The 26,212-nt window shown below is 40.0% G+C and overlaps 3 protein-coding genes across 7 annotated transcripts; 1 reads left to right on the forward strand and 2 right to left on the reverse strand.

The window, feature by feature from the left end:
• Positions 1-1,464: 1,464 nt before the first annotated feature.
• Positions 1,465-5,457, reverse strand: tmem128 (transmembrane protein 128). 4 transcript variants are annotated; one of them, XM_027279030.1, is made up of 5 exons: positions 5,274-5,457; positions 4,066-4,198; positions 3,753-3,914; positions 2,974-3,082; positions 1,465-2,166 (listed from the first exon to the last, which is right to left on the reverse strand). In XM_027279030.1, exons 1-4 carry the CDS (start codon positions 5,371-5,373, stop codon positions 2,983-2,985), a joined length of 495 nt encoding a protein of 164 aa, XP_027134831.1. In that variant the 5' UTR covers positions 5,374-5,457; the 3' UTR covers positions 1,465-2,166; positions 2,974-2,982. The 4 variants fall into 4 exon arrangements, with proteins under 4 accessions (XP_027134831.1, XP_027134830.1, XP_027134829.1 ...); XM_027279029.1 differs by having other exon boundaries at positions 1,465-2,203; XM_027279028.1 differs by having other exon boundaries at positions 1,465-2,518.
• Positions 5,458-8,175: 2,718 nt separating this feature from the next.
• On the reverse strand, positions 8,176-11,013 carry lyar (Ly1 antibody reactive homolog (mouse)). The gene is made up of 8 exons (XM_010737962.3): positions 10,571-11,013; positions 10,361-10,475; positions 10,175-10,282; positions 9,955-10,035; positions 9,235-9,574; positions 8,871-8,924; positions 8,629-8,714; positions 8,176-8,466 (listed from the first exon to the last, which is right to left on the reverse strand). The coding sequence occupies exons 1-8, from the start codon at positions 10,690-10,692 to the stop codon at positions 8,329-8,331; spliced, it is 1,044 nt and encodes a 347-aa protein (XP_010736264.3). The 5' UTR covers positions 10,693-11,013; the 3' UTR covers positions 8,176-8,328.
• Positions 11,014-11,119: 106 nt separating this feature from the next.
• On the forward strand, positions 11,120-16,123 carry zbtb49 (zinc finger and BTB domain containing 49). 2 transcript variants are annotated; one of them, XM_027279013.1, is made up of 8 exons: positions 11,120-11,288; positions 11,633-11,827; positions 12,378-13,504; positions 13,604-13,650; positions 13,742-13,815; positions 13,986-14,068; positions 14,264-14,425; positions 15,048-16,123. In XM_027279013.1, exons 2-8 carry the CDS (start codon positions 11,676-11,678, stop codon positions 15,770-15,772), a joined length of 2,370 nt encoding a protein of 789 aa, XP_027134814.1. In that variant the 5' UTR covers positions 11,120-11,288; positions 11,633-11,675; the 3' UTR covers positions 15,773-16,123. The 2 variants fall into 2 exon arrangements, with proteins under 2 accessions (XP_027134814.1, XP_027134815.1); XM_027279014.1 differs by lacking the exon at positions 11,120-11,288 and adding an exon at positions 11,298-11,391.
• The last annotated feature ends 10,089 nt before the right edge of the window (positions 16,124-26,212 follow it).

The following is a 26,212-nucleotide window of genomic DNA, read 5'->3' on the forward strand; positions in this document are numbered from 1 at the left end:
TAATTGCGCACACGAGAGTACACACAGTGATAGCGTCGGTTTTGCCATGTGGTACAAAAGTAAATGATATAATGTTTTCCTTCAGCCGCACATGTTCGATCTGTGCAGATCACATGCAGGAAAAACCAGACACCGATCTTTAGCTCGCACAGCTGATGATGTGTTCAGGTGTTGGTCAACAGCGGATCAGGGAGGACAGAAATGCTTTCTTTCAGCGTTTTCCCCAGCTCCGGGGAACCCTGTCTCTCATTGGACAGAATAAGAGGCCCATCAGCCTTTCTCTTCACAATAGTATCACGGGGTCTGCATAGATCAAGTTAGCACCTTATCAGCACATCTGTACACCATCCGCTGGGTATCGATTTCTTGATCACTGAGAATCAGCGCGATAAGGAAAAGAATCAGAGCTATTCATTATCATATTTGTTCTCCCAATACACTTAATGGGCGATTGATTAAGTCTAAGCATTTTGATTTAATCTGGAAGTGTTCAAGCCCTCTGTTGTTTGCACTTCAAGAACTTCCCCAAAACAACCTAACTGAATCTTAGTAGAGTGAAGGTCAAATCAATAACAGCGTGACTCCTTGTATAAGCTTTATTGTCATCTCTAAAAACAAATGTGTTTTAAAAGCTGAAGATCTATTTGAGGACCTTTTACGTTCACTGAGTATCACACTGAATTGACAAAACAAGAAAACTGCCAAACATATTAGAATTAATAAAACAACAAAATTACAGTGCACCTGGGATTTGTTTAATTTAGATGAGTTTTTTATTTATTTTATTATATTCTATTTGATTTTATATGTTTTAATATGCCTTCCTCCAGACACTGCAAAATGTTGTGTCTTTGTTTATAAAGGAGTGGGGGTGGGGTGCTGTTTTATTAGGTGAAACACTTTTTGTTACATTTTGTCTCTATGAAAAGTGATATAAAAATTAAATCTGATGAATCAAGATTACATTTCAGATTAAAGAGATTAAAATTATGTGTATTGCTGCATCACTGATAATACTCCTCTGAAAGGAGCCATTCTGCATGAGGACATCTGATACTGCACATTTTCTTAATACATTTGCACATCAAGTAAAATAGAACTTAGGAAAGTAAAAATCTGAATACCGAGTACAAGATCACATATGAAGAGGTGAAAAAAAAAATAAACTGGAAATTAAAAATACAACATAAACGTATAATTTAGCCATCAATAACAGCCGGGATGTATTGTTTTGGATTACCTTCAATCTGTATAAAGGTGTATAAACTGGTCAATTTGACTAAAAATGTGTAATAGGTCAGAAAGGCTCACAGATGAGTTTTTAATTAAGTTGTGCCAAGATTCTGAATTTAGATATTTTATTTGCAGTCGCAGGTCCAACTATGTATCTTGCATTGTTGCCATTTTTAAATTATGTATTTGTTCAAGACTGCTTTGTCAAGAAATAAGGACAATTTCAGTAAGTAGTAGTTATGTTATAAAAGTTTATTAAAGAAAAGAAAAAACAATATGAACAGAAGTCTTTATATTCTTCAGCACAAACTATTCAAGAAAAATAAAACGGTTTAAAAACTTTGTTGGTTTCATTAAACAGTTGAAAAAATGATGACAGTTTGCTCATTCATTTTCATTTATATATAAAGCACACAGTTTTTCACAGGGGCGATTTTTATCTCATTACAGCAGAAAAAAAGTTCAGGTGCACATTAAAAATGGCTGAACTTGATTTAGTTGCTTCAGTCTGAAGGTTCTGGTGTTGCGTATGCTGGCTGACTGTCAAGGCTCAAAGAATTAAATACGTTTTACCATTTATTGAATTATAACTGTTATTAAGTAACAGTTTCTCCTGCTACAACAATAAAAAATGTCCCCTGTGAAAAAGGACTACTCTCAAAACATTCATTACACTCAGTGACTTAAAAACTCCTAAGTGCTGTTTGACAAACACTCAACACAATGCATCACATTTTTTGAGACAAATCATAAAGTGAGACAGTTAAAACTCTCAGCATCCAAACACCACAGTGATCCTACAATGTTGACCAGCCCCAGCCAAAAACACACAAACACACACACACCACATAACAGCAGCTGTGTTGTTTCAGTAGAATGGTCTGCTAATCTCACAACAAGATCTGCTGCAGGTGTAGGTCTCCAACAGGTTATCTCAGGAAGGTGTGAGAGAGGATGGTAGGGGCACAAACAACAAGGTAGATAAGGTTCAAATTAAATTCAAGCTGCTAAACTTAACAAATTGAGAACATTTTCACCATAACGACCTGAATGCAACATAGAATAGTGTTAAACGGTCTGGGATAGGAACATGTTCAAGCATTAACAGTTATCTTGTGTTAACGGGTCATTTTTATGTGTTGTATTGCATAAATCTATATCAAGTATTTTATATACTGAAAATACTTTATTCTCTCTTTGACTCTCTCAGGTGCAGAGAATAGTTGAACTTGAGGCAGATGAAGAAAATCAGGAGTTCATGTATGCGAATGTGGCAGGATTCTGTCTGAACACAAGGAGGTGAAGGAATGTGATCATGCCACCATTACATATGTTTTTAAATGTGTTCTGAAAATGTTAGCTGCTGTGTTGCGAGATGCGTTTCAATAGGGAGGTGTGTGGACTGATGGCAGTATACCATTACTGTAAAGTGTGCGTTTGATTTTGGTGTGTGTTTTCTGTATTGATATCACTGCAGTGAAGATTATTAATGCAGTTGACAACTTGTCCGCTGTTCAAGTAATATGGGTAAGCCGCAGAGGAAAACTATAAAAACTAAAGTCAACATTGTGGTGAACAAGATCATGTAACATGTCAAATTTTCTGTATGAAGCATTGGTATTAAATATGTAATGTTTAATGATTTCACTTGACTGTTGACAATTTAAGGCCAAATACAGTGTTACTGATTTCAATAAAACCACATTTTGTGAAAATTAAATGACAGCGTATGATCCTCACCTGTCACATTCATCCAAGCAAAGAGATGAACATGACCACACCCATGAACTGTGTGAAGAGGATGAGCGGAGTGAAGAAGGACCACACCGGCCACAGTGCCATGTTAAAGCTGCAAAGGAAGTACAATAACACTTAGAAATATGCTCAATTTGATGTAGCATGTCAGTACTGATCAATCAGAAAGTATAAACTGTACACAGGTGCCCCCTACACTGTCATGTTGTCACTGCCACTGCAGAGGACGAATGTGGGAGGATATAAAATGCCAGTGAACTCGTAGATGGTTTTAATCAATTCTAGTACGGCTAATGAAAGAAACACACACAAAACAAGCTCCTACACACACTCCGATCAAAACATTCAAAGCAACAAAGCATTCGGCCGAAGGCAGCATCCCAATTAACTATTTTTTCATTTGAGAGATTCTCTTTTAATCAGTGACTCCATTCAACACAGATGAATGAAAATACCATCATGATCACAGGACAAAGAAAGCTGTGGCCCACCAATTATAGTCACTGAGACTTGTTATAAATTGTTGACACTATTATACAATATGTTCAATGAGCTATTATCATCTCAGCTCTAATGAGGTGACCAAAGGATTTGAAACTGTTAATTCAATCATGTTTAAATAGGAGAGGTTGAATATGTCAGGGGTTCTTAGAAACTGTTCAAGATAAATCTGACACTGTTCTAGTTTCTTTGGTGTCGAGAACAATGCCCCATAGTTTAAATCTGTTTTTATGAGACTGAAAGGAATATTTTATTTCTTTTACCTGCAAGATGCAGCAATAAATGCTGCAGTGGTGATGGGAGGAATGGCAGGGTACTCGTGGTCATAGTGCTCGATTCCTTTAAACCACTCCAGGTACACAATGCAAAACATGGCCAGAGAAAGGCAGATCACGAGGAGTATGAGACCGACATTGAACCACCAACTGGAAAAATATGGGTTGAAAGGAGGAGAATCTATAGACTCATTGATTCAAACAAGATGTATTTTATTTTCAGTGTTTGTAATGTAGACAATAAGAATGAGCAAACAAAACATCCAAGGAAAGTTTTGCGTCTTCCTCGTTACTCACTCACCTTTTGATATCTTCATTCTCCATGATGTTACGGAGGAAATCTACATAGTAGGTCACACCTACAGATGCAACGATCCAGAAAACGGAGTGTCTGTTAATGCGAGGGAGTGGTTTAGCATCTTTTTCCTTTTGACCTGAAAGGTTATAGAAAAAAAAAGAGATTGTCAATTCATGTGTCATCGTTCCATGAAGACTTTGAAGACGTTGAGATTGAAGTAAGGATTACAACACACTTGGCATTTCACACATCCCCGAAAGTGTTTTACCGTCAATTAGATGTCAATTAGTTAGACATTTGGCAAAGCAGTGGAACCTTTCAACACACTGCACGAGGATGGTTATGAATTTACTACCAAATATGATTTCTTTTGCCTTATCAGGAGGCCTAAATCCCCAGCTTTCATGTTTCAGGAGCTTTGGGGGTGAAAGTGATAACTTTCTTTGAGATAATCTTACATCTCAGCTATTAGATACTTAGAGAGCTATTAATCTCTATAATTTACTGGTTGATTTAATGTGCTTCAGCACTGCGCAGAGTTCACAATGAACTCCATGCCCTAAACAGTTGGCTGAGTTAGTTAGTGTCCATCTTAGATAAAAGATATAATACACGGAGACCTCTTTGCCAGAAGGACGACTGACAGTATGTAAACTGGAACATATGCAGATCCATTAATAAAAAGGGATGACCTGTCAGCAAATGCTTTGTCTGTTGCTTATATTACAATGATCGGTTTACACTGGCAAAGAAATGACCCTTGGATTGAGGACAGTGTAGGAATAGAGTTTCCCTGTATTATGTTGCTGGGCTGACCCAGCGTTTGCTCCCAGTCAAAACAATCAAGAATTGCTGGATTTCTGCCAGCGAGGGCCTCAAACTTGGACAATTGTCCCTTGTACAAGTTGTCTTACAGCCCCCAAATAGCAGATAACTTTCTGCTGCAGTTTTTATCAAAAGCTACAAGCTACAAGCTGATTCAATAGATTTAACCACACAAACTAAGAGTGCTAGCTCGGGTTGTGTTTCCTCACACTAAAGCTGTGCCACTAACACCTACAGTGATGTTCAGGATGTCTGTGCTCAAAGCAGAGCTGTGTTGACGCTGTGCACACTGTGTTTGTAACGTCACCGTAAACACTTCACGCTTAGCTTCATGCGGAAACTAATGAGAGAGGTGGCTAACGACGTTAGCTGCTGCTGAAACTTACTCTTTTCACCTTCGTCACCGGACGTCGATGTCTGCATGAGAAACTCCGCATCTTTCTTAAATCTGTTCCGCAGCGTTGCCAGTTCACTTTCGTTCAGCATTGTGTTAATGCCACCATTAAACTTACACTTGCTCCACAGGCTAACTAGTGATTAGAAGATACTTCCTGTTAGACACGGCGTCGCTTTTTTATGACGCGCTTGAAGTCGACAGTTGTAGTTTTTTAGATTAGAAACAAAAAAATTAAAAAATTTAAATAATTGATTATTAATTTAAGTACTTGGCTGCATAAGACCCTGTATTTAAACACACCTGTACTAATAAATCAAACTAGACTGGTTTACAGCTGCATTAGAACAATATTTTAGTTTCCCTGTTTGCATACATGGATACAAACTTGGCAATAGCAAACTCTATGAGGCAGACAATATAAGACTTGTTAAGTACACACATTTACAGTAAAATCATTGCTACATCAAACCTTTGCCTGTTCTTTTGGTTCATTACCTGTTTCCTAGAAGATTGTGTCTGATGCAATCATTTGAGATGCATAAGTGTGTATCCTCCATGAAGCATCAAACACACTGGATCACTGGGTTGGCAGAAAAATCTACCCTCAAAGGGGTAACTGAGGATATTTGAACAAGAACGTGTGACAAAGCACATTTGCTCCCATCCCTCATAAACTTTGCAGAATGCATAGTAGCTGGCTGTATTCCAGTTTATCTTGAATGTATACCTTTACATGGCGCTGGCAAGAATTTGACACTGCTGATACCTTTGTTCCATTTCAGTCTCAACCGGGGGAAAAAAAAAAAACGCTTCAATGAGGCAAAGAGAGAGTGGTGCAGTGAAGAAATGTACCACTGTTTAAAACTTCCCACTTTTGCCAATCTGTTGCCAGTTTATTGGGTAAACCTAAAATAAATGCAGTCTAATACTTTATACTACCAGCATTGAGATATGATGTTAGGCCTTTATCTGTTTTTTTTAAGTTTCTATCTTTGTTGGACAGTATTTGTATTGCTAATATTTACCTACCCTTGTTTAAGTTAATAGGGTAGATGGACCTCTCTGGCATGTAGTCACTTTCAAGCATTTCTTGTTCATGTACAGATGCACCTGATAAGAATATTAGCATACACTCTGATATGCCGTCCTTTAGAACAGTGGTTCTCAAAGCTTTTAGAGTCACGGCCCCCCAGAATAATCAGGTTGGTGTTTGTGACCTGAAATTACTGAAATAACACACACGGCTACCAAACTCACATCGCACCTTCACAGTCAACATGTCTGCGTTAGGCCTAAAGGACGAGAGACAAATAGATTTTCATATTACTGAGATAAACTGGGCCTGTTAAGATGGTAAAAAACATAGTATGCAGCCTAATACATAGTGTTTTTGATTTATTGTCCCCTTTGCCGAATGTCAAAGAGTTGACATCTGCTTCATGTCTCTCATTCTACACTGCTTGACGCCACATTATTTATCTCATAAGCCCTGCTTTAGAAGTCTGAAATACAGTCATGTTCACCACATCTTGAAAAAAATACTGTAGGTGTCTTCACTGCCGTACAGTGCTTTCTGTGTGATGACAACATTTAACTAATGTAACCTGTGTTGAGTGACAATTACAGGATAGTGAGAAACACTAATACATAATGGAACTAGTACAGTACAAGTACAATATCTAAAGTATCTAAGCTTTGCCAACATGAGCCACTAAGCTACTAGTCATACCAGAGAGTGAAGGCTGTGACAGCAAACCCCAAGTGTACTGCCATAACCAATAGTGTGTTTTAAATTAAGGATAATTGTAAATTCTCAAATATAATGTAATATAATGTATGACAAGAGTCATAAAGTCAAACTAGCCTAATGTCTGTTATCATCACTCTTAAGTTTGCTCATTTACAAGACTGCGGCAGGAAAATCAGATTGTATTTAAATTAACAAGATTATATTATGAATGTAACTATTTTATGTAAGAAAAAAAAAGATGTAATTTCTCCTTTTGGAAAATGCATATTTTTACTTTAATACACCATTTACTTGAAAACGATTTTGCTAGTTATGACTATGACCAAAGTTTCGGGGGTGAAACTGCCCCCATATAAAACATATGACCACACAGTTAATTCTGCAATAATCTCTAAACAGATAGCAACATATCCTTCAGTATCTAATGGCAGATATAAAATGTTGACCTCATTTGCAACGGAAAGAATTTAAGTTTTTCTGAGTATCCTGTGAGGTCTTGATTGAAACAAAAGCATTAAGCAATACTGAGTCTCACTGACTAGAGAACAGCATTTTAATACTCGCAAACCTGAGTAACAGCTTGACTAATACCCAAAGTATGCAATATACAATTACAGGTAAGCAGTGTGATGAATGAGCATCTGTGTTAAACCTGCTGGGATTAGCAGAGCTTCATAAAGCTGGGCAGATTTCCTCCTGTAGCTCCTCCCGCGAGTGTGTGCGCTTGTGTGTGTTTGTGTGTGTGTACAGGGTAAAGAGGCTGCTCATTCTAGTGGTGGAAAATCAGACAGCATTAAAACTTCACCTGAGGCTGACACCAAGCATCTTGCTTCTATGGAGCTTCTGTGTCCCTGGCCAAGTGAACCCCGTTCGGGGTGCCGAGGAATGTGCATTAGCTTCGTCCCGTGTGAGAGTCAAATTCACCTCAGGTGCACCTCTCCCGTTTCCCTTCCCCCACTCTAACATCCAATCCCACAGATAAGGTGCCATTTCCCAGCCTTACTGTGGGCTTGGAATGTGGAACAGAGCAGCCGTCTATCACTATTGTCATTTTATACAATAAAAAACACTGACACAGGTAATTTGTAAATGTCTTTTCCATGCTGATTAGGCTAGGGCAAAAAAGGAACAGGAAATGTAATTCAGTAATAAAATTAATTTAATTTATAAATGTAATCTTATGTCACCTGTATAAAAACACCCAATGGAGGATGACAGACAACAATGGTTTTTTTACATTTTAAAAGACTACGAACAACATACAATTCATGCCAGACGGGTGAGATTAACAGATCTACTTTACAAGTCGAACTCTGTCTTTCAAAACTTTAAATTTGGGATTGTTGTTTATCTTCTTGTTGAAAAGTGCTAGCACATCCTCCTCTGTTTTAAAATTTGCATCTCCTGTGAAAGAGTAGTATGCTGCCAAAATCTGTAAAAGAGGAACAAGCTCTTAGAATCATTAAATCAAAGACAAATCTCATTTTAAAATGATATTTAAAAAGGACAACATGGTAAATTTAGAAGTCAAATGGGATGTTGTACAAACCAAGAAATACAGTTGACAGCATAATTAAGACACTTCATGTCTTACCTTCTTCCTGAGTTTCTTCACTGGCAGTTCCTGATCAGGTGATTCTCTCAGTACTGCCTTGATATTTCCCTTCCAGTTGAATTTGCCTGAAAGTTAATCAGAAACATAATTGAGTTGCTGGTAGGGGTCATTTATTCGGTGCCAACAAAAGACGCAACACTGACCCCTGGTGGATTTATCCCTTTACATCATTATTTATTTTCTCAAAGATGTCAATCAGAGTTATTAGTGAAGATCTTTACCTTTGGGAACCGCTTGATCCTCTGTCTCCTCTGTCTCTTCGGGCTCCTCTGCAGCTGAAAACGGGATGTAATTATCAACATAAGTAATCATTAAATTAAAAATAAGGATTGGTTTCATGCCTTTCAAACACAATGGCATAGAAGCACTTCCAACATTTTTCAATCTACATTTTTATCTACATTTGGTGCTGATACAAACATTTAGCTATTCCACATCAGTGATGCTTGGAAACAGTATTCCTTAAAGAGACAGTTGCACTGTGACGAATAATACAGAGAAGTAAAAACACAACAGTGGCTGATTAGATAACACTATAAGGAGAACAGCATCCAGAAACAGATTGTGGGTAGAAAGTTGTCTTACTTGTCTTTTTTTTCTTGCTAGATGTCTCATTTTCTGCATCATGCCCATTCTGCTCTTCATCTCCATCTTCCTCAGAGCTGTGCTTCCTCTTTCTGTCCTTTTTTTTCTTTTTGCCCGCATGGTCTTCTTCTGGCTCCTGTGCAACTGTTTTTTCGGCACCTTTCACAGCCTTGCCATTCTTCTGCTGACGGGCCTCTTTACGCTCCTGTTTATTCAGTTTCTTCTTCTTCTTCTCGACATCTGGACCGCCATTCTGCTTCTGCTCATTCTCATTAGTATCCACTTTGACTTCAGCCACTGTCTTTTTAGCTTCTTTGGTCTCCTGGGGAGCCTCAGGAGTCTGTACGATTACGAGAGGGTAATGAAGGTCAGGAATATTGAAAAAAAATGGAAATTTATACACAGAAATTGGTATTAGAGTGTGCCATGTTTTCCCTTTGTTTACAACTATCAAAGCGGAGCTACAGAACAATATATATATAAAAGCAACTAACCTGACAGTTTTGCATTTACAAATAGCAAACTTGTTTCAATAGCAGATAATCTAAATATGGTATAAACTGAATAAGATTCAAATGTAATTCAAAGCTGCTAAGAGCAGACTAAATCGCATTCCTTTGGATTTGAACTAAAATAACTAAAACTAGTTTTACCTCACCAGCTCTATGCTCACCAGCAGCGACTGATAAACACAGGGAAGGAGTCAAATAAGTAACTTACACTGTCAGCTGCAGCAAGGATGTCCCACACTTCATCATGAAGGCTGGTGTTTGCTATTTTAAGACTGTTTCTCATCCAGTTCTAAAGGGAAAAGACAAACAATGAATGTGGAATAGTTTATGCATGCGGCCCCACACTACACACAAACAACGAACACAGAACTATTCATTACAGACTAATGAATAAAACATTCATTAGTGCGGACTGAAGCAACACCGACCTGAAACTTGGCCTTCTTTCTTGGGACGTTATCGTACGTACTGACTTGTCTGAGCACATCCTTGAGCTTTGCACTGACTCCAGGTTTGTTCATAGCTTCATGGACCCTCTGCAGGAGAAGAAGGATCAACTTAGAAACAAACAAACAAAAACCCTATTCAATGACACATACTGCATCACTCCTCACCTGGATCCACTGCTGCTGTTTCACATCTCCCTTGTTTGCCTTAGCCTCGTAGCCTTTGCCTCCATACTTCTGATCTTCACTGATACACTTAACGTGGTTCTTGTAGTCATTACCCCTGCTCAACAGAAAGAAAGAAAACATCACACACGTGGACTCAGCTTTGTGGTAGTTGTAGTTTAGTAGTTGTTAACAGAACAAGCAAGTCATTACCAGAAGTCTTTTCCACAGTCGATGCAGGACAGGACCTGGCAACCTCGGCACATGGTCACATGTTTATCTACCTGAGCTTTTTTCAGGGACTCACCGCAGCCGTTGCAGGTGAAGAAAACCATTGTAGTGACACTTTTTGATTCAAAACTGCTTGATTCAAACTGAAAAGAGTCGTTACTAAGGAGTGATGCGGTGCAGTTCTCGTGCGAAAGCGGGACCAGACCGTTCCCGGCCTAACACAGGCAGATAACGACACCCAAAGCTAATGGGTGCTACAACAGAGCCGTGTCTGGTGATGGAGGATGTATCAAAGCGTGTAGCAGCAGAGACTCGCCACGATCACCTCGTCTGCTTTCTTCTCTTCCGTGCGCATAAACTTTTTAAAACACACGTGACCACCCCCAACACGCCACAGCGGCATTAGTAATCTTCCGTGTGAAAACGCACCCAAAGAAAAGTTCCGACCGAGCTGGACACGAATCCTGTACAAACCTTCTATTATTGTATTCATGAGCTAAATGTGTGTTATGACTTTCATAATATAACTTACAATATAACTACACTATCACTACTTCCAAGTTTTAAAAAAAAACAACCCGTCACATTATGTCATGTTTATGTTTAGCCGCAGTAATACGGGTTGCACCAGGAAGCGACGTCACATCACAGTCGAAAAGTGACCCATCATCCAAATAAGAGGTTGACACTTCATGTCGAGGTTTGGACTCGTTTGTTTTATGTCAAACCTTTTTGACCCCGACATTATTTAGGACTCGCGTTCCCGGTTTGAAGTCTCATTCATGAGAGACTCGCTGACTCGCGTTGGTCCGCTTGTTGGCGGTGCTCGTCCAATTTTTGCATGGGTGGTCTCGCAGCTCGGACACCCTGTAATCTGCGCGGTCGTTGAATTATACAGTTTATTATACAGTTTATAACATTATGGATAATATCTGAACAATGCTGCCAGGACAAGCTTGCAGCACTTTTAACATTGTTGCGTTTCAAGGACTGTCTCAGCCAGAGGAATGATTACTGTTGTTGTTTTTGTCCCCTTGTTTACAGTCCTTTTGATGGAGAAGTTGAAGGGTTCAGTAGTTGAGTGACCATGGACACCCTGTCCAGCCACAGCTCTTACCTGCTGCAGCAGCTCCAGGAGCAGAGGATCCAGGGGCTGCTCTGTGACTGCATGCTGGTGGTCAAAGGTGTCTGCTTCAAAGCCCACAAAAATGTCCTGGCTGCTTTCAGCTCCTACTTCAGGTGCCGGCATGTCTTTTATATATATTGATTGTAGTGACACATCATTGAATCAGTGGCATATTTCCATCCATCCTTATCAGAGGGTTCCCACGGGTGCTTGAATTCCTTGAAAATGCTTGAATTTCAATTCAGTGTTTTCAAGGTTGTGAAAATGCTTGAATTTTTTGTGAAGTGCTTGAAAATGCTTGAAATTTGTGTGATGTCTATTTGTCACTGTTATTGCGCTATGGTAGTTACACAATACACCGCTCACAAGCTGAGAATACAAGCCAATTCACAATTAGTTAAAAATCAAAACAGTCAATCTACCACCATATGAAATAATGCTAATTAGACCCATATTATTATGCCATACAGTGGCACCGCTGCGCTTCCCATGACCATCATGGCAAACACAACTAGTAGGCTACCTATTTAAAGGTGCTGGAAAAATGGAAAAACTGGTGCTTGAAGGTGCTTGAAAAGTGCTTGAATTTGTTCATGAAAAAGGTGTGGGAACCCTGTTATCATTTAGCTATGTAATCATGTCGTACTTTGCTCTTTATTCCAGGTCTTTATTCCAAAACTCCCCCAGTCAGAAGAATGAGGTGTTCAACTTGGTCATCCAGGATGTTAGTGGCATCGGTCAAATATTGGACTACATGTACACCTCCCATCTTGACATAAACCAAGATAATGTTCAAGCGCTCCTGGACATTGCTCAGTGTTTGCAGGTTCCAAACATTCAGACCATGTGTAATGCTTTCCTCAAGCCTTGTCCTCCCCCGGTGGAAATCCCGTCATTTTCTCTCCCGGGCATGCTGAGCTCAGAGCACGACTGCCTCCTGGGGAGCAGTCTTCCTCATGATGTTGACCTTCACTGTCCCTCTGAGACCCAGAGGCCTGGCTTCAGCAGTGACATAGACCACAGCAAAAGGATGTCTGTTTCCGTACCTAATAGTGGCTCAAACTGTGACACAGCTAGCAGCACTCAAGCACCCGTTGAAAAACAGCTTGTCCATGGCTACAAGCTCCGTAACTTCTACAGTAAGCAGTACTTCAAGCAAAGTGCAATTCAGACTAATAGTGCAGCGTCAAATCAAGGCCCAGGCCCTTTGGTGCTGGTGGAGGAGCAGCAGTGTCAGCTCGGGGTCAGCCAGGGAAGCAGCCACACTCCTGTATGTTCAGGAAACACAGTTCAGCCCAGTCCTCCCTGCACATCTGTGGCAGCTGAAAAGAACCCTGTCTCCTCTTTAACACCGTCAGATAATTTAAACACCCCCAACTCTAACACAGAAGACTCCATGCTCAACAAGCCAGTGCGCCCAAAGAAGGCCGTCTACCTGAAGAAATACAACTACCTCCGGTCTCAGAAGGCTTTGGAGGAGATGTTTGCTGAATCAGTCAGTGAACCCGTTGTCTGTTGTCCGAAAGAAAGTCTTCAAGAAGAGTCTGTGGTCCAGACTGGAGCTTCAGAAGCTCCCGTTGAGGGCCTAAATGCAAACATGGAGGAGGTTACAGAGGCACCAACAGATGCACAACTTCCCAGTCCTCCACCTGTAAACCAAGAAGAGCAAAATCTGAAGAGTGTGCCAGAGCCGGCACAGCAGACAGGGCACAAGCAGTACTGTTGTGAGGTGTGTGGGAAGATCTTTAAACACCCGAGCAACCTGGAGCTGCACAAGCGCTCACATACCGGTATGTACTGCTAATAACTGCCTTATTAACACATTTCAGTAATGACTGTGAGCTAATTGTGACAAAATGTTCATGCGCTTTCACTGCACTTTGTTGCAGGTGAGAAGCCTTTTCAGTGTAATGTCTGTGGGAAAAACTTTTCTCAGGTATCATCTGGTGTCTATTCTGATTTCCCACAGTAATTATTGAATGGAAAAATTACACGGCGATATTTGACCGATAGTTTTTGTTTTACAGGCTGGGAATTTACAGACACATTTGCGGCGACATTCTGGAGAGAAACCGTACATATGTGAGTTATGTGGTAAAAGGTAAGGCACCATCTATGTACTGTATGTGTTTCCTCATATATATTCCTGTCTTTAACTTACAGATTGAGGCAATAATAAAGTATATGTGGTGATGACTGACTAACTGCATTAGAAGCATAAACCCTAATGGTCCCTACACTTGTCTAAACATTGAATATTTACTTTTCCAGCTTTACTGCTTCAGGGGATGTCCATCGTCACAAAGTGGTCCACACAGGAGAGAAGCCACATCTGTGTGATATATGTGGTCGAGGTAAAAAAAAAAAAACTGCTCTAAACAGAAGAAGTTCTTTAATTCCTTAGTCCATCTGCATGTTTTGGTTAGCAGGTGATGGTCTCATTGTGAAGTTGAAAATGTATGAATGGTTGATGGTACCGTGGAAAATTATGACACATTTTGTGTTTGTATGACTGGTGTTTTACTGACTGTACTTGTCGTGTTGCTCAGGATTCAACAACTTGAGTAATCTCAAGGAGCACAAGAGGACTCACGCCACCGACAAGACATTCACATGTGACCAGTGTGGAAAATCCTTCAACACGCACAGAAAGCTTCTGAAGCATAAAGCCCGCCACGTTGGAGAAAAACCACACAGCTGTGCCACCTGTGGTAAGGAACACACTCTGTCTTGTTAGAAGTATTATTAGACATTGGTATAACACATAAATAAATACACACAAGCCACTTTTTTTAAGGAAAAAATCTCATCATTTGATGGTTCTAGCTTGCTCTTTATCTCATGTGCATATCATCTCTATACCTTCAGGTTGTGGACCTCTAGTTAGACAAACATCGTGACAACATCACCTTGTGTTTTACTAAATTATAATGGGCATTATTCACTGGTTTTGTCCATTTTATAGACCAAATGATTAATCGAGAAAGTAATTGACAGATGAATCAATGATAAAAATAATAGTTTCAGCCTTAAACAAAACATATTTTAATGGGGGGGAAGGTCAACCTGATACAAAATAATCCATAGTTCCTGCATCTTTTAATACATGATGGACCTGTCTGCACCAAATATACCCTCGTTATATTTATTCATTATTTTGGTAGGCTTCCTAAGCATGACAGACTTATGTAGACATCAGTGCCTTATGGATCAAATCTTAAGAAAGTTTATTTAGCACCATCAAATACATAGAATTGTTTTTTTTTGAGTATGACTATAACAATAACCAATGCACAGTGCTTAATACCTAATATGTGTTCATAATTGATGCAGGGAAGTGCTTCATTGGCTCCGGGGACCTGCAGCGTCACATACGGTCACACACTGGTGAGAAACCCTACGTCTGTAACGCCTGTGGAAAGAGCTTTACCCGCTCTGCCATGCTGAGGAGACACAGTAACATGCATTGCAAGGGAGCTCCAGCCGACATCCCGGTAACTGACAGCTCTGACCCACCTCGTAGCTCAGATGGAGCAGCCTCATTCTCCAAACCTGTCAACCACACTAAACCTCCTGCTGTGACCAGTGAGCAGCATTTTCCCAGCATGATGCCCCATGCAGGGTTAGAGAAACCCTCGCCGCCTACTTCACCACCACAACCGACGTCACATATAGAGACTACACCTCCCAGCATGCACCTCAGCCCAGCTTCTACACCCACCCCCCTTCCAGAGCTGCGCTCGCTGGTACCCCATCATCTCCTCTCCTCCAACCACCAGGAGAGAAGTGCAGCCATGACTGCCACCAAACCCCACCTGCCTCAGGAGGTTGTGTACGGTCCATATGTAGAGAATGGGAACATGACAGTGGAGATGAGCAGAGGTGCGGTGGGCAGGCCCTACCTGCCTCCCACAGACAATCACTGTAATTCTCTTACACCTTCTAGCAGGGCCGGTACTGGGTCCTACAGGTCCAGTGAGGGCCAGTTTATCTCCAGTGTAACACTGTGGGGCCTGGCAATGAAAACTCTGCAGAATGACAATGACATGGAGCAGTGAAATGTCGCATGTTCTTCAGATTAGCACAGCATCGAGCACTTTTCACTCCTTTCACCACCTGACTCTTGATCGTCACGAATATAGTAGTCCCCTCAATGAAGCAAACATGAGCTGTAAGTGCTTCCTAGTGTTGCTTAAATTGAATAAATCAGGAATCTACTTCTGTCTCCGAGTAGATGAATTAAAACTGCTGTGGCGCCGCTCTTGTAGCTTCAACGGGGTGATGCTTTATTGGTGTGTTTGTATATACTGCACAGCACTTTAAAATGTAAACATGCAGACCTATTTTCAGCTCTCAGTGACACATACTGATGTAGTATATATTCCTATGAATAAAAAGTGTTTAATGTGTATGTCATTGTTTTTTGTTTTTTGTTTTACTAGGAAACCGTTTTTTTCACATTATTTTTTCTTTTTACACTTTTACACATTTACACTTGATGCATTACCTGATTTAAGTAAAGTATTGCATAATATATGAAATAGGTCCCAACTATTGGACATTTGTCATATTATTAGGGAAATGATTCACCTAAAAAATATCAGTTAAATGTAGTTCCTGATTTCCTGCCATGTATCAGGAGCTTTAGCACACCCACCAGGCTAACCACATGTTAAAAAAGTTTATTCTAAAGGGCAAAGCCATCAGCTGTAAAGTGTTATGCTGTTACACGGACCACAGAGGGAGCTAGCTGCTACAGTTCATGTTGGAAAGTGTAAAGTCAGTTTTGGCAGAAAACCTCAGATCACGTGACACACTTGGATCTGTAAGATATATCTCAAATCCTCCCTTGCGGGACACCAAAGCTACCACTGACACATTTTATGGAAACGTCCAAAATTATGTGTTGTGTCTGAAAGTATGAAGCTATATTAATGGAGACTGAGTATGTTGGTGACAAAGCTGCCACAACAGAGCTTCACACTCACCACACATCCAGTAAACACTATGCACCAGTTAACATTGTGCAACATCCCTGCAGCATGTAAACAGCACACTGAGTAGACAGCACTTCAACACAGGGAGCTGATAATTGGCCGTCATTGTCACAACATACAGAGCCATGCCTTCTGGATGAGTTGCCTAGCAACACATAGGATAAGTGTGTTATCACAGTGTTCATTCTCGTTCCTTTGCATTAGCTCTCCAACCACTGAGTCGACTCTGGGCAGGAAAGTGTACTTGACCCCTGATGCTTCACACCCTACAAAAAGCGTGTGCGTGCGTGTGTTCACACCACAAATTATTCAAACCCTGGTGAGCTTCAGCGTGTTCTCACTTTATAGCAGACACCAAAGTGTGAGTGTGAAGGAAAGCCTTCTGTTCTTCACAACTTGGATGCAAAGAGGAGCAGGAAAAAAAAGTCTCTGAGGAAATGTGCAGATTGTCAGCAGGCATCACTAGCAACACTGTTCCTGAGGATTTGCAGTGTTTAGAGCAAAAGCCTGTTCACACACATCTATCATGACAGTTGATGGTAATAGCCAAGATAATGTTATGAAGCCTTGTAACAGTAGCGAATCATCAACTGAATATTGCATTTCCATAACGTGGGCAATTTGAGAGAAATATTGAAATGGTTAAAATCAAAGGAGCAGAAGTCAAGATATTTTGACTTTTGGTCTCTAGTATGAGTTAAACTCTCACAGGTGTCTGTCCAACTCCACCAGCATCACCTGTAACACAGACCCAGAGCCAAGATAGAAGAAGAAACATTTTCTCCATCACATGGAGAAGACATGCAGTTAAGTCTAAACATATTTCTTGTCAAATAATAGTGCAATGCTGATTTAATCTTACTCTATATTTGTCTTATATTTTAGTGTAATGAAAACATTGTAGAATAACAGATGATATACTGTACATATACTCCTAATGTATGCAACCACTGATGTAGATGGGTTTTTTTGTTACGTTCTTATTCTTGCATAAAAAATAAAATCTAAGCATTGAGTGCTTTGATTTTATTTTAATAATAAATGATGTTCCATATCTATAATCATATATCTGTCACAGCCACAATACAAAGTATGACCTACTGTATCAGCGTTAAATATATAATACTATAATGTGGAAACTAGCGTGTCTGAAATAACAAAGAATTTAAAAGCGTATCACACAAAAGATATTTATTTTCAGCTGGATATTCATGGACAAACATCTGGATGAATGAATGAAACCCTGTGTGCTTTAACAAGTCTAAAACATTTCTATTCAACATGGGGACAAAAGTGCTTCTTGTACATTCATTACATGGTAGTCACTATACCAGCCTTACTATCAGTCACCGGGATGAATGACTCTGAGGGTGAATTCTATCTTTCTGTGACTCTCTCTCTCTCTCTCTCACTCTGTCTCTCCCCCCATCATGCTAAAATTAATCCCGATTATGTACGCCGTCTAACTGGTGCAGAACGAGACCAGGGCTAATGCCATTTTATCCAGAAACATTTCCAAAGCTCGTCTTTTGTTTTGGTATCTAATCATGTTTCATTGCTTTGTGTCGGTACAGGCATGTGAGGATAGGTTTAATTAACAAGTGAGCGTGAAATGTATGAATCCCTCCAAATTCGGTCGGCTGTGACATTTCTCTGCAGAGAATGGTTTGCCGGAACATCTGGCAAAAACATCATATTTTTTCTGACTATGCATCTTTAACGTGGGTAGTTACATTTCTAAGATTCTGTTTGTGTGATTTTTACCCCTCAAATCTCTTCACTGACTAACACAACTGTTTGAATGTCATAGATGTTTTGTTATTACTGCACTTGAAACAGCATCAGCACCAGAAGATATGGATGTGCTCTAGTAGCGGTTCCAGCTGAGCAGTAATTGCTGTGGAGTTGTGGCATGTTGCATTGTTGGATGAGATGGATAAGTGACTGACCTAGTCTCTGTGCTATAATTCCTCTGTGTCGCAATATGAAAGAGGCTTAAGCAAAGGAGAAGAATGGCAATTGTTCCCATTATTGCTCTGCAGTCTTTCTTTACTAGTCATACTGCTTTTTCCTTTGAATCTGATGGTACCTGTTTAGCCCCATCTGTTCAGATTTGCTGTGAGGGTGCCAATCATGCAACACATAACTAGACAAGAGTAATTACACCATAATTGTACCTTTCACGGGTTAATTTCAAGCCATCATCATGCTCACCTGTAATAAGGTGCTTTAATACGCTGACTTGTGAGGCTTGCAGCTAGAATGTGAATATGCACAAACCCTGCATAGGTCTTTGTCCTGCATGCATGTCTCTTTTCTACACACACACACACACACTGGCCTTTAGCTACTGTACACAGGTGTGTTCCTCACTGGGTCTGCAGTACACAGTTTCTCAGATGCGTTTAGACACCTGTCAGTGTCTGTTCCCCCCCCTCAAGCACGAAAATGAGGTTGCTTGAGCACATACACGCAAACCTTGGGAAAGGTAGAAAACCGGCAGTTGAAGGCAAATATGAAGCTTGTTATCCACATTTATGGTACCAGTTGTATATTAACAATACAGTAACACAGTGATGGGAAGCTGAGAGATAATTGGCTACATCTGTGTTCCCTTCTGGTGTTTTGTGTCTTTTTTTTCCATAGCATGCTTAAAAATGGAGCAGCAGCTCTTCACTGTGTTGATTTTTACTTGAGCTTCAAACTGTCAAATAGTCACAAGCAGGATAAAGAGACAAAGACAAGCCCAAAGACAAAGCTACAAAGATGAGCATAAAACACAGTTGGAACCTGTTTAGAGTTTAAAGGTGAAATTCAATCATCTCATCTGACTCCCAGCAAGAAAGGAAATATTTCCAAAAATGTCAATCTTTGTTAGTTTGTTTAAAACTGAAACAACACAATCATCAGCAATAAAATCCACTCAAAATCAAGACACATTTTACTGAAACAACCTAACTTGGTCTGGTATGACCAAGTAGCAACCTCTGTGATGTTTAGCACAGCCTGTCATGACGTGATATTGTTGATACAGTTTGGTGAAACATAGAAATAAAATGAACATTTCTTTATGTGGAAATAAGAACAACAGTCACTCTGACATAAAGTCACAATAAGTATAATTATTTATACTGTCTACAGAACATTTCCATGATGTCAAACTGTGCAATAAGGTCAGACCACAGGCCTCCATGAAAGCCAGTAGATATGCCTCAGATGGCTTATTATCTGAAACAGTTCCCAACTAAATGGACGAAACACACAACAGACTCTGTTCTTCTTGCTCAGATCATTTTCATTTCCTGTGGTGCAAATATTAGCCAATCAGATGCAACGATTATCTAATCGCATGCACAGAACAGAGCCCTTCAGGCTGGGTGTGTGTCTGTGTGTGTGCGCACAAGAGGGGGGTAACGATAGGAGAAATGTTGTATAATTAGCCACGCTGTCAGAGCAGTTGCACTTGGCTTTACATGAATTGCCATCAGTGTAGCAGACTCAGGAAAGCCCCGCTCACTCTCTGTTGAGTGCAGTGACATCCAGGCTCTCTCTCTCCTTCTCTCTGCCTAGGCAAACTCATTAAATGACAAATCCAGCAGACCGACCGATAAAAACAGTCGGTCGAGGATGATCACACACAGTCACCTGTGTATGTGTGTGAACATGCATGAATGGAGTCTGCCGTGTTCCTGGCTGTTCATTGCGTAATGCAAGTCTCCACAAAGTGAGTCACGTTTGTGGGTCGGACTGCTGCTTTTCCAAAGTTTGGGCGTTATCATGTGGTCCTGTCAGTGGACCTGCACAGACTTCACCTCAGATAATGAACTCATAAGATAATGAATGGATAAGGAATCATTGAAGTTCAAATATAGGCCTATCGCACATCTAAAGATCACATCCAAACATATGACATCAAGATATCATATGTACACAAATAGAAATGTAAAACCATTAGTTTATGTTTTCAGGGGTAGTTGGTGTCACTATATATACTTAATGTGATGTCAGCAAACCTGGAAGTCACAGTGTTGTTGTTCGACAAGAAAAAGGCTAACTATCATCTACTATCATCATTGTATTTTTATTATTATTGTTGTTGTTGTTATTATTATTGTTATTATTGTTGTTGTTATTATTATTTATAATAATAGGGGCGGCAGTAGCTCAGTCCATAGGGACTTGGCTTGGGAACCGGAGGGTGGCCGGTTCAAGTCCCACATGGACCAAAAATATGGTGGACTGGTAGCTGGAGAGGTTCCAGTTCGCCCTTGAGCAAGGCACCGATCCCCCACAACCGCTCCTCTCAGGGGGGCTGGGCGCCTCTCAGGGGGGCTGCCCATCACTCCACCATCTCTCTCCACATTTGCATGTCTATGAGCCCTTGTACCTTGTACTGCATGTGTGTGTCTGGGTTAAAATGCATGTCAAAATAAAATAGAGCGAAAAAAGATTTTTGGTCTACATACTTTTTAACAGAGCCAGCTGAGCTAAAGAATTGGCTGGAAATGATGAGATGTATGGGGTGCCGTTTGTAAAGTGTCTCGCTCTGAAAATAACAGCAACATTTTGTCACATTTAGCTAAAAACAATGTTTAAAAAACTGGTTTGAATTTTTGAGAGACGTAGGGAGTACACACCTTCAAAAATCCGTATTACCAGGTGTGGAATTCATGGAACAGACATAAATAGGAATAATAATAATAATAATATAATAATAATAATAATAATATAATAATAACATAATATAATAACAATAATAATAAAAATACAATATGATAGTAGATGATAGTTAGCCTTTTTTTGTCGAACAACAACACTGTGACTTCCAGGGTTGTGACATCACATTAAGTATAGATAGTGACACCAACTACCCCTGAAAAACATAACTAATGGTTTTACATTACTATTTGGTACGTATGATATCTTGATGTCATATGTTTTGATGTGATCTTTAGATGTGCAATAGGCCTATATTTGAACTTCAATGATTCCTTATCCGTTCATTATCTTATGAGTTCATTATCTGAGGTGAAGTCTGTGCAGGTCCTCAGTGGACCACATGATAACGCGCCAAACTTTGGAAAAGCAGCAGTCCGACCCACAAACGTGACTCACTTTGTGGAGACTTGCATTACGCAATGAACAGCCAGGAACACGGCAGGCTCCATTCATGCATGTTCACACCACTACACAGGTGACTGTGTGTGATCATCCTCGACCGACTGTTTTTATCGGTCGGTTGCTGGATTGTCATTTATGAGTTTGCCCAGGCAGAGAGAAGGAGAGAGAGAAGCCTGGATGTCACTGCACTCAACAGAGAGTGAGCGGGGCTTTCCTGGTCTCTACACTGATGGCAATTCATGTAAAGCCAAGTGCAACTGCTCTGACAGCGTGGCTAATTATACAACATTTTCCTATCGTTACCCCCCTCTTGTTCGCACACACACAGACACACACCCAGCCTGAAGGGCTCTGTTCTGTGCATGCGATTAGATAATCGTTGCATCTGATTGGCTAATATTTGCACCACAGGAAATGAAAATGATCTGAGCGAGAAGAACAGAGTCTGTTGTGTGTTTCGTCCATTTAGTTGGGAACTGTTTCCGATAATAACATCTGAGGCATATTACTGGCTTTCATGGAGGCCTGTGGTCTGACCTTACTGCACAGTTTGACAGTTCTGTAGACAGTATAAATAATTATACTTATTGTGACTTTATGTCAGAGTGACTGTTGTTCTTTTTTCCACATAAAGAAATGTTCATTTTATTTCTATGTTTCACCAAACTGTATCAACAATATCATGTGATAACAGGCTGTGCTAAACATCACAGAGGTTACTACTTGGTCATACCAGACCAAGTTAGGTTGTTGCAGTAAAATGTGTCTTGATTTTGAGTGGATTTTATTGCTGTGATTGTGTTGTTTCAGTTTTAAACAAACTAACAAACATTGACATTTTTGGAAATATTTCCTTTCTTGCTGGGAGTCAGATGAGATGATTGAATTTCACCTTTAACTCTAATCAGTTCCAACTGTGTTTTATGCTCATCTTTGTAGCTTTTGTCTTTGTCTCTTTATCCTGCTTGTGACTATTTGACAGTTTGAAGCTCAAGTAAAATCAACACATGAAGAGCTGCTCTCCATTTTTAAGCATGCTATGGAAAAAAAAGACACAAAACACCAGAAGGGAACACAGATGTAGCCAATTATCTCTCAGTTCCATCACTGTGTTACTGTATTGTTAATTACAACTGGTACCATAAATGTGGATAACAGCTTCATATTTGCCTTCAACTGCCGGTTTTCTACCTTTCCCAAGGTTTGCGTGTATGTGCTCAAGCAACCTCATTTTTGTGCTCGAGGGGGGGGGGACAGACACTGACAGGTGTCTAAACGCATCTGAGAAACTGTGTACTGCAGACCCAGTGAGGAACACACCTGCGTACAGTAGCTAAAGGCCAGTGTGTGTGCATGTAGAAAAGAGACATGCATGCAGGACAAAGACCTATGCAGGGTTTGTGCATATTCACATTCTAGCTGCAAGCCTCACAAGTCAGCGTATTAAAGCACCTTATTACAGGTGAGCATGATGATGGCTTCAAATTAACCCGTGAAAGGTACAATTTGGTGTAATTACTCTTGTCTAGTTATGTGTTGCATGATTGGCACCCTCACAGACAATCTGAACAGATGGGGCTAAACAGGTACCATCAGATTCAAAGGAAAAAGCAGTATGACTAGTAAAGAAAACTGCAGAGCAATATGGGAACAATTGCCATTCTTCTCCTTTGCTTAAGCCTCTTTCATATTGCGACACAGAGGAATTATAGCACAGAACTAGGTCAGTCACTTTCCATCTCATCCAACAATGCAACATGCCACAACTCCACAGCAATTACTGCTCAGCTGGAACCGCTACTAGAGCATGTCCATATCTTCTGGTGCTGATGCTGTTTCAAGTGCAGAATAACTAACATCTATGACATTCAAACTGTTCTGTTAGTCAGTGAAGAGATTTGAGGGGTAAAAATCACACAAACAGAATCTTAGAAATGTAACTACCCACGTTAAAGATGCATAGTCAGAAAAAATATGATGTTTTTGCCCGATGTTCCGGCCAAACCATTCTCTGCAGAGAATGTCACAGCCGACCGAATTTGGAGGGATTCATACATTTCACGCTCACTTGTTAATTAACCTATCCTCACATGCCTGTACCGACACAAAGCAATGAAACATGATTAGATACCAAAAAAAAAGACGAGCTTTGGAAATGTTTCTGGATAATGGCATTAGCCCTGGTCTCGTTCTGCACCAGTTAGGCGGCGTACATATCGGGATTAATTTTTAGCATGATGGGGGGAGGAGACAGAGTGAGAGAGAGAGAGAGTCACAGAAAGATGAATTCACCCTCAGAGTCATCATCCCGGTGACTGATAGCAACGCTGGTATAGTGACTACCCTGTAATGAAGTACAAGAAAGCACTTTTGTCCCCATGTTAATAGAAATGTTTTAGACTTGTTCAACGCACACAGGGTTTCATTCATTCATCCAGATGTTTGTCCATGAATATCCAGCTGAAAATAAATATCTTTTGTGTGATACGCTTTTAAATTCTTTGTTATTTCAGACACACTAGTTTCCACATTATAGTAATTATATTTACGCTGATACCGTAGGTCATACTTTGTATTGTGGCTGTGACAGATATATGATATAGATATGGAACATCATCTATTATTAAAAATTAAATCTAAGCACTCAATGCTTAGATTTTATTTTTTATGCAAGAATAAGACACGTAACAAAAAAAAAACCATCTACATCAGTGGTTGCATACATTAGGAGTATATGTACAGTATATCATCTGTTATTCTACCATGTTTTCATTACACTAAAATAAAGACAAATATAGAGTAAGATTAAATCAGCATTGTATTATTATTTGACAAGAATTATGTTTCGACCTAACATGGCTGATTTAACTGCATGTCTATGATAAATGTGATGGAGAAATTTTTTCTTCTTCTATCTTGGCTTTGGGTCTGTGTTACAGGTGATGCTGGTGGAGTTGGACAGACACCTGTGAGATTTAACTCAACTAAGAGCCAAAAGTCAAATATCTTGACTTCTGCTCCTTTGACTTTAACCATTTCAATATTTATCTCAAATTGCCCACGTTATGGAAATGCAATATTCAGTTGATGATTCGCTAATTTACAAGGCTTCTCAAACATTATCTTGGGTATTACCATCAACTGTCATGATAGATGTGTGGTGAACAGGCTTTTGCTCTAAAGAACACTGCAATCCTCAGGAACAGTGTGTCGTGATGCCTGCTGACAATCTGCCACTTCCTCAAAGACTTTTTTTTCTGTTCCTCTTTGCATCCAAGTTGTGAAGAACAGAGGCTTTCCTTCACACTCACACTTCGGTGTCTGCTATAAAGTGAGAACACGCTGAGCTCACCAGGGTTTGAATAATTTTGTGGTGTGAACACACGCACGCACACGCTTTTTTGTAGGGTGTGAAGCATCGGGGTCAAGTACACTTTCCTGCCCAGAGTCGACTCAGTGGTTGGAGAGCTAATGCAAAGGAACGAGAATGAACACTGTGTAACACACTTATCCTATGTGTTGCTAGGCAACTCATCCCGAAGGCATGGCTCTGTATGTTGTGACAATGACGGCCAATTATCAGCTCCCTGTTTTGAGTGCTGTCTACTCAGTGTGCTGTTTACATGCTGCAGGGATGTTGCACAATGTTAACTGGTGCATAGTGTTTTACTGGATGTGTTGTGAGTGTGAAGCTCTGTTGTGGCAGCTTTGTCACCAACATACTCAGTCTCCATTAATATAGCTTCATACTTTCAGACCACACAATAAATTTGGACGTTTCCATAAAATGTGTCAGTGGTAGCTTTGGTGTCCCCACAAGGGAGGATTTGAGATATTCTTACAGATCCAAGTGTGTCACATGATCTGAGGTTTCTGTCAAAATGACTTTACACTTCCCACTGAACTGTAGCAGCTAGCTCCCTCTGTGGTCCGTGTAACGGCATAACACTTTACAGCTGATGGATTTGCCCTTTAGAATAAACTTTTTTAACATGTGGTTAGCCTGGGGGTGTGCTAAAGCTCCTGATACATGGCAGGAAATCATCAAATACCTTTAACTGATATTTTTTTAGGTAAATAATTTCCCCAGTATATGACAAACGTCCAATAGTTGGGACCTATTTCATATATTATGCAATACTGTACTTAAATCAGGTAATGCATCAAGTGTAAATCCTACCTCATCATGGCTTTAAGACACAGGCCAAAGGGCAAAACAGGTACGTCTATAATTAAACATCAAATACAGAGCTGAAGACCGCTACTCCTATGCTACATTGTGAATACATGAAAAAGAAAAAATAATGTGAAAAGAACGGTTTCCTAGTAAAACAAAAAACAAAAAACAATGACATACACATTAAACACTTTTTATTCATA

Source organism: Larimichthys crocea, chromosome VI (assembly GCF_000972845.2).
Source record: "Larimichthys crocea isolate SSNF chromosome VI, L_crocea_2.0, whole genome shotgun sequence".
Lineage (NCBI taxonomy): Eukaryota > Metazoa > Chordata > Actinopteri > Sciaenidae > Larimichthys > Larimichthys crocea.

Bases quoted from the DNA above. Each gene is read 5' to 3' on its own strand.
- tmem128 (XM_027279030.1), bottom strand. From the start codon at position 5,373: ATGCTGAACGAAAGTGAACTGGCAACGCTGCGGAACAGATTTAAGAAA. The intron at 4,199-5,273 runs GTAAGTTTCAGC...ATAACCTTTCAG, and splicing joins CGGTGACGAAGGTGAAAAGA to GTCAAAAGGAAAAAGATGCT. The intron at 3,083-3,752 runs GTAAAAGAAATA...CTTCCTTTGCAG, and splicing joins TTTATTGCTGCATCTTGCAG to CTTTAACATGGCACTGTGGC.
- lyar (XM_010737962.3), bottom strand. From the start codon at position 10,692: ATGGTTTTCTTCACCTGCAACGGCTGCGGTGAGTCCCTGAAAAAAGCT. The intron at 10,283-10,360 runs GTGAGGAGTGAT...CTTCTCCTGCAG, and splicing joins AACAGCAGCAGTGGATCCAG to AGGGTCCATGAAGCTATGAA. The intron at 9,575-9,954 runs GTAAGTTACTTA...GTAATCGTACAG, and splicing joins TCCTTGCTGCAGCTGACAGT to ACTCCTGAGGCTCCCCAGGA.
- zbtb49 (XM_027279013.1), top strand. From the start codon at position 11,676: ATGGACACCCTGTCCAGCCACAGCTCTTACCTGCTGCAGCAGCTCCAG. The intron at 13,651-13,741 runs GTATCATCTGGT...TTTGTTTTACAG, and splicing joins GTGGGAAAAACTTTTCTCAG to GCTGGGAATTTACAGACACA. The intron at 13,816-13,985 runs GTAAGGCACCAT...TTACTTTTCCAG, and splicing joins TGTGAGTTATGTGGTAAAAG to CTTTACTGCTTCAGGGGATG.